The 7,959-nt window shown below is 42.8% G+C and overlaps 1 protein-coding gene across 1 annotated transcript; it reads left to right on the top strand.

The window, feature by feature from the left end:
• Positions 1-302: 302 nt before the first annotated feature.
• Positions 303-6,951, top strand: fh (fumarate hydratase). The gene is made up of 3 exons (XM_088350222.1): positions 303-786; positions 3,846-4,043; positions 5,963-6,951. The coding sequence occupies exons 1-3, from the start codon at positions 367-369 to the stop codon at positions 6,830-6,832; spliced, it is 1,488 nt and encodes a 495-aa protein (XP_088206348.1). The 5' UTR covers positions 303-366; the 3' UTR covers positions 6,833-6,951.
• The last annotated feature ends 1,008 nt before the right edge of the window (positions 6,952-7,959 follow it).

The raw sequence follows: 7,959 nt of genomic DNA, 5'->3' as shown, positions 1-7,959 counted from the left end.
TTGAAAAAAGAAATATATGGTGTAAGATGTTTTTGTATTTTGTAAGGGAAAATACGACAGTTTGTAAGGGCATGGAGCCCTGTAATACACACTGTCCCTTTAAAAAAAAAACACGAACGACGTTTATTGTTTTAATGATGTTTCCTTTTCGCCCGGAACCGGAAACAGTAGACACGCGTCAAGAATAGCTTCACAGCTCGCTACAAACCTCACCCTCCGATTGGCCACAATGCCGGAAACGTCAACCGATACCGACACCCGATTGGTTGAAAGGACCTCGTTTCAGTTTGACCCAATGACAAGCACCCATGCTGAAGGAAGCGTCCCTGGCGTGACCTCCTCCTCCTTCACCTCCACCGTGCAGCCATGTTTCGCTCTTTTCGCCGCGTCCAGCAGCTAAACTGCAACTTGCGGACTCTCCCGACTCTCTTATCCGACAATAAGCCGTGCAGGATGGCTAGCTCGGACTTCCGCATCGAGCAGGACACGTTCGGCGAGCTCAAGGTCCCGGCTGACAAGTACTACGGCGCCCAGACGGTCCGATCGACTCTCAACTTCAGGATCGGGGGACCTTCGGAGCGAATGCCGCTGCAGCTCATCCATGCTTTCGGGATCTTGAAGAAAGCTGCGGCGCAGGTGAACAAGGACTACGGCCTGGATCCGAAAATCGCCGATGCCATCTGCCAAGCGGCGGAGGAGGTAGCGGCCGGGAAACTGAACGATCATTTCCCTCTGGTGGTGTGGCAGACCGGTTCCGGGACTCAGACTAATATGAACGTCAATGAGGTGGGTTTGTGGTGGTTTTTAGGAAGACGCTGCACAAAATTAAAACATGAATTCACAAAAGAAACCGTAAACTATTTGCACAATTTGTTGGGTAGGGTTACTTTAACTGGATTACTTTCAATGACCTTTGGATTACTCCAATACCAAATATGCTAATAAAAGAAACTAAATAGGAATCAAATGATGACTCACAACACGTGGTAAGCTTTCCCTCCTGGCTTTGATCTCTTTGATCTCCGGCAAAACGAACATAAAATGGGACAGAAACAAAATGAAAATAAATCCAAACGGCTTGCCAACATCATTTTTGCCGTTACTCCCCAAGCCTGCACAAAATTTTGTAATTTTATTCCTATTGAGTTTCTTTTGTCTTTTATTAGCATATTTGGTATTGGAGTCATCCAAAAGTCATTGAAAGTAATCCAGTTAAAGTAACCCTACGCAACCCTGGATACTTTATTCATCCCCGTGGGGAAATTCACACTTCCAGCAGTATCCTTTTGTTGTTTATTAACATATTAAAAGGATGGCATAGGGGTGTTGTGTTGTAGTTTAGCAACAGCGGAGCGGATGACATCCAGAGTTGGGTAGGGTTACTTTAACTGGATTACTTTCAATGACTTTTGGATGACTCCAATACCAAATATGCTAATAAAAGACAAAATAAACTAAATATGAATAAAATGATGACTCACAACACATGGTAAGCTTTCTCTCCTGGCTTTGATCTCCGGCAAAACTAACATAAAATGCCACAGAAACAAAATGAAAATCAATCCAAACAGCTTTTTTCCGTTCCATGTATTCCGTTACTCCCCAAGCCTGCACAAAATTCAGTCATTTTATTCCTATTTAGTTTCTTTTGTCTTTTATTAGCATATTTGGTATTGGAGTAATCCAAAAGTCATTGAAAGTAATCCAGTTAAAGTAACCCTACCCAACCCTGATTGTAATATTATGTAGTTGTATTTTAGTGGTATCATATTATGTAGTATACATTTTGTATTAGAGTATTACTGTAGTAATATTTCAATAAAAATGTCAATTATATTTTGGTCGTATTTTTGTGGTATTTGTACAATTAATACAATACTTAAAAATGTCATTTATTGATTTCAGACAGTTATATCCTTTGTGGTTGGATCCCTTAACTCATCAAACAGGCGGCCCGCGGGCCGGATCAGGCCCGCTAAGGGATTGAATCCGGCCCGCGAGACAACACTCAGAGAAGCGCAAGAGAAAAACAAGCGGCAGGTTGAAATATGTCCACCTGATGTTGCCATGGGCGGGCCAGGAACTCTCCACGTGGCAGACTCCTCACGGGGCCTCCACCGAGTCGCCACCTCCTTGCCGAAAGGCGCCGCCATGTCTAAAGGATTCACACTAACAAAGCTTATCAGAACACTTGTCTCCTTTTCCCGCGTCAGCCCTTATCACCGTTCTTGTTGTTTTTCCAGTGTTCTGATTTGCCCGCGTCCCTGCGTCCTAGACGCATCCTTTTTGCTGGGGAGGCATAGTCTCAAATCAACGTGCGTCCCCAGGACGCAACTTTTTTTGACACAAAATTGTCATTATTGCCCGATTACATTTTTTTTCAACAAAGATTTACCACATTCCAAACTTTTCGTCAAGCAGATCCGCCATTGTTGTTTTGGTCTCGCACTGATCTCGGCCAACGAGATCTCGTTGATTCGAGATGACGTCATTGTTGTGGCGGTTGTCGAGTGAAAGAAGTATTCCTCCGAAAAAACAGTTGGTATTAGGTGCAAATCAACAAAAAATTGGTCATTTCTTCAGTGTCGGTAATAAGTCGAAACATAATACAGAAAGTGGTAACAACGGCAATCATTCCGGCACGAAAAAACGGCGGAGAAATTCTTCAGAAAACCGCGAAGGCAAGGAAAACACTCGTGTTTTGAAGCGAACGATTCGACGAAAGAAAATAAACAAAGGAATACTAGCAAGAAAAGGACTTTTCTGCCAAAATGGACTCAATTATATTCCTGGTTACGCTATGAGGAGGATGATAATGGATTGGACCTTGAGAAGGCATCATAAAGGTGGCGGGACAGCAAACCACGAAGAATATATGAACTGAAAAATCTGAAGTGATAACTGCTTTGTATTACTGATTAACTCTGATGATTAAAACAGAATGAAAATATAGATTCATATAATTATTAGGGTGGTCCTTAATGGGGGTCGAAATTTTTTTGGGGGAAATATTGGGCTCTGACCCCCCGCATATGTTCTTATATCGATAAAAACACACTGTGTGCAATTTTGAACAATTTGGATAATATTTAGAGGTAGCTCAACGACTTTGAAATTTCCCAAAATGGTAAAATTTTGGCAATTTTCGAGAAAAAACGGAAATCTTAACCCTATGTGTACGGCGTTTTAGAACATCCAATTTCAGTCCATTGCTTATAATTGTAACACAAGAAAAGTTACAAGTAACTTTGTACACTAGGTCTGATATAATGTGCGAAAAATCCTTATTTTTCATACCAAAATTTCAGAGGCCTTGAGCGACCTCTAAATATCCTTTGATTTTGATGAAACTTTGCCTAATTACGTTTTGTATATATTGGAACATATTCAAGGGGTCAGAGCATGAAATTTTAAAAGTCGAAAAATAAAGACCACCCTAATAATTATTTCCGCAATATTATTTTGAATAATGTGCAATATTGATCGCGATAACTGACTTGTTTTACCAATAAATTGTGATGATTAAAACGGAATGAATATATAGATTTATATTATATATTTGTCACCGATTTACAATTTCAACCTCGATAAGACTACATTTTGGGGAGCCATAGATCTCTGTTGGGACCCATAGATTTTTGAGCATGCGAGGCCCCGGGACCCATCACTTTTCACAGCTAAAATGAACACCGTTTTCTGTAAACATCATTCTTTTGAGCCTTCCCTGTGAAAAATCCATACTGCATTCAACAAATGTAATTTGTATTATATTAAATCCCTTATAGTCAAATACATAAAATAGAAAAATAACAGACTAATCGATGTCCCCCCTCCCCCGCCGACAGGTGATCAGTAACCGAGCTATCGAGATTCTGGGAGGGCAACTGGGTTCTAAGGATCCGGTCCATCCCAACGACCACGTCAACAAGAGCCAAAGCTCCAACGATACCTTCCCCACGGCCATGCACATCGCCGCGGCAACCGAGGTCCACCAGGTTCTCATCCCGGGCCTGCAGACTTTGCACGACGCGCTGGCGGCTAAGGTGAGAAAGATGGATCAATACCTAAATCAGGGGTGTCAAACTCATTTGAACTCGGGGGGTCGGGGGGCACAAGATAGAACAAACATTCTGTCGGGGGCCGGACTAGTAGATTCAAGAGAAAGAGAAAGAATTAAGAGAAAGAGGGGGGGGGGGGATAAAGAAAGAAAAAGAGAGACAGAGAGAGAAACAAAAGAGATACAAATTTGTGAGAGAGGGGGAAAGAAAGGGAGAGGAAGAAAGAAATCCAAAGAGAAATGGAAAGACAGAAGGAGAGAAAAGAAAGCGCAAAGGGTATGAAGAGAGAAAAGGAAAAACGGAAGTTAGAGCAAAAGAGGTTAAAAAACACGAGAAAGAGAAAGAGACAAAGAGCAACAAAGGAAAGAAAAAGAGCGAGGGAGAGAGCGTGAGAAACAAGATAAAAAGTTGTGAGAGAGGGGGAAAAGAAAGGGAGAGGAAGAAAGAAATCCAAAGAAAAATAGAAAGACAGAAGGAGAGAAAAGAGAAACGAAAGCGCAGAGGGTATGAAGAGAGAAAGAGAAAAGAGAGAAAAGGAAAAAAGGAAGTTGGAGCAAAAGAGGTTAAAAGACACAGAGAGAGAAAGAGACAAAGAGCAACAAAGGGAGAGAGAGAGAGAGAGAAATACAAGTACAGTGTCTTTGTTCGAGGCACCTGGCTTTGGCAACATCAAGTTGAAATATTTTAACCTGCAGCTTGTTTTTCTCTTGCACTTCTCTGAGTGTTGTCTCACGGAAGAGAAAAAGAGACACAAAGAGATTGAAAGAGACAGAGTGGGAGAAAGGGGGCTGAAAAGAGAGAGAGAGAGAAACAAAAGAGATAAAAATTTGTGAGAGAGGGGGAAAGAAAGGGAGAGGAAGAAAGAAATCCAAAGAGAAATGGAAAGACAGAAGGAGAGAAAAGAGAAAAGAAAGCGTGAAGGGTAGGAAGAGAGAAAAGGAAAAACGGAAGTTAGAGCAAAAGAGGTTAAGACACAGGGAGTGAAAGAGACAGAGTGGGAGAAAAGGGGTGAGAGAGAGAGAGACGGGTTCAGAGCTTTGCGGGTCTAAAAGAATAATTTTAAAAACATCTATATTTTTATTTATTTTTTTAAGCATTTTTGAAGGGGCGTCGCTACTTTGCAGATTTTCACTTTTCGCAGGTGGTTTTGGTCCCCATTAACCGGGTCTAAAAAAAAAAAAACAATAATAAAATAAAAATAAAAAATAAATGATATATATATTTTTTTCTAAGCATTTTTGAAGGGGCGTCGCTATTTCACAGATTTTCACTTTTTGCGGGTGGTTTTGGTCCCCGTTAACCGGGTCTAAAAAATAATAATAAAAATTAAAAATAATAATAAAATAAAATAATTTAAAAATAATAATAATAATACGTTTTTTTTTGAAGGGGCGTCGCTACTTAGCAGATTTTCGCTTTTTGCGGGTGGTTTTGGTCCCCGTTAACCGGGTCTAAAAAACAATAATAATAAAATAAAATAAATTAAAATATATATTTTTTTTTTAAGCATTTTTGAAGGTGCGTCACTACATCAGATTTTCACTTTTCGCAGGTGGTTTTGGTCCCCATTAACCGGGTCTAAAAAATAATAAAAATTAAAAATAATAATAAAATAAAATAATTTAAAAATAATAATACGGGTTTTTTTTGAAGGGGCGTCGCTACTTCGCAGATTTTCGCTTTTTGCGGGTGGTTTTGGTCCCCATAAACCGTGTCTAAATAATAATAATAATAATAATAAATTTTAAAAAACGATATATATTTTTTTCTAAGCATTTTTGAAGGGGCGTCGCTACTTCGCAGATTTTCACTTTTTGCGGGTGGTCTCGGTCCCCATTAACCGCGATAACCAAGGGATTACTGTATAGTCGTGAAAATCCCATCCCTGTCCCCCTTCTGGCCAGGCTGAAGAGTTCAAGGACATCATCAAGATCGGGCGTACCCACACCCAGGACGCCGTGCCGCTGTCGTTGGGCCAAGAATTCAGCGGCTACGTGCAGCAAGTCAAGTACAGCCTGGAGCGGGTGAAGGCGGCCATGCCGCGCATCTACGAACTGGCGGCCGGCGGCACGGCGGTGGGCACGGGCCTCAACACCCGCATCGGCTTTGCCGAAAAGGTGGCCTCCGCCGTCTCCTCCCTGACCGGCTTGCCCTTCGTGACGGCGCCCAACAAATTCGAAGCCCTGGCGGCGCACGACGCCCTGGTGGAGCTGAGCGGCGCCCTCAACACGGTGGCGGTCAGCGTGATGAAGATCGCCAACGACGTGCGATTTTTGGGTTCGGGTCCCCGTTCCGGTCTGGGCGAGCTGGTCCTGCCGGAAAACGAGCCGGGCAGCAGCATCATGCCCGGGAAGGTCAACCCCACCCAGTGCGAGGCCATGACGATGGTGGCGGCGCAAGTGATGGGCAACCACGTGGCGGTGACGATCGGCGGCAGCAACGGGCACTTCGAGCTCAACGTTTTTAAACCCATGATGGCGAAAAACGTGTTGAATTCGGCGCGGTTGCTAGGCGACGCCGCCGTCTCCTTCAGCGCCAACTGCGTGGCGGGCATCCGCGCCAACCGGGAGAGGATCGACAAGTTGATGAACGAGTCGCTGATGCTGGTGACGGCGCTCAACCCGCACATCGGCTACGATAAAGCCGCCGCCATCGCCAAGACGGCGCACAAGAAGGGTTCCACGCTGAAGGCGGTGGCCGTGGAGTTGGGCTACCTCACCGAGGAGGAGTTCGATCGTTGGGTTAAGCCGGAGGAGATGCTCGGACCCAAATGAATCCCGTCCGGAGAGCGTAGGGGACGCTTCTTTTCAATGCCTGGAATGAGAGGGATTTGTCATCACGTGCCGTCATAAATGAAAAGATGAAATTAAAAAGCAAGAACTGAACAATTCAACTTGCAGTTTTCTTTAATGCACCACGAATATTGTTTTAAAAAAATCTCCCCATGCAGGGTTCTGGTTTGCCCGCGTCCTAGACGGAATATTTTTGCTGGGGACGCATCGTGTCAAATCAACGTGCGTCCAGAGAATTTCCATTATCATTTGTAAGATTTACCGCACTCCAAACTTTACGTGAGGCAGATCCGCCATTGTTGTTTTGGTCTCGCGGTTCGAGTTTTCGTCCGCATGCCTGTCTCCAGTTCGAGTTGTGTAATGAAAATCCGTTTTTTTTAGAGAACCGGCTTTTTTGGCTCAACTCATTAAAAAGAGCCGGCTCTCCAACGGCTCACTTGCTTTGATGCATTATATTACGAATAATTGTGTTGTATAAAAAAGTTAAGAAAAAAAATGAAGTATAAAAGGTGAAAATGAAAAAAGACAGGTTTGTGGTGATCCCTTTTGATCAGTATATTACCAACAATAACTTAATGCAGAAAATGTAATATTCTACTTAATTTCATTTCATAAAATAATATGCTCTATAAAGATTAAATAAAGTGAAGTTTACTTACTTTTGGAAGATGGGCTTCAAGAGTGAGGCGGCTTCCTTCTCCGTGGTAAAAAGTCACTTCGAAAAAGCGATCCCATCATTTTCTCAACCGCAAGATTTTAGACATTTGTCACAAAAGGATTTTATACGATTGAATACAAGTTACCTTTATTGAGTGCAATAACGATTTTCACAGAGTAGGCTTTAGTTCAATGACAGGTCACGCTGTTCCGAATGCAGAATATTTTGTCTATTTCTGTTGATAACAGGACTCTGACGGAGGACGGCAGGCATTGTTTTGAGAAAAGCTCTCCGTTGTATTGAGTTTAATGCAAGATATTCACTGGCTGGGCTGTGGTGCGAGGTCAGGGTACCCAAGTAGAAAATGTTGTTTACAGGAACAGGACGAAGCACTGATGAGATAATCAGCACATCCAGACGCAGAGGGGCCCTGATGACGTAGAAACGCTCG

Source organism: Urocampus carinirostris, chromosome 12 (genome assembly GCF_059441175.1).
Source record: "Urocampus carinirostris isolate Australia breed hairy pipefish chromosome 12, RoL_Ucar_1.0, whole genome shotgun sequence".
NCBI classification, from domain to species: Eukaryota; Metazoa; Chordata; class Actinopteri; order Syngnathiformes; family Syngnathidae; genus Urocampus; species Urocampus carinirostris.
This window is presented reverse-complemented; position numbering and strand designations above follow the sequence as displayed.

Excerpts from the sequence above, each read along its gene's own strand:
- fh (XM_088350222.1), top strand. The coding sequence starts at position 367 with ATGTTTCGCTCTTTTCGCCGCGTCCAGCAGCTAAACTGCAACTTGCGG. Across the intron at positions 787-3,845 it reads CTAATATGAACGTCAATGAG|GTGATCAGTAACCGAGCTAT; the intron begins GTGGGTTTGTGG and ends CCCCGCCGACAG. Across the intron at positions 4,044-5,962 it reads ACGACGCGCTGGCGGCTAAG|GCTGAAGAGTTCAAGGACAT; the intron begins GTGAGAAAGATG and ends CCTTCTGGCCAG.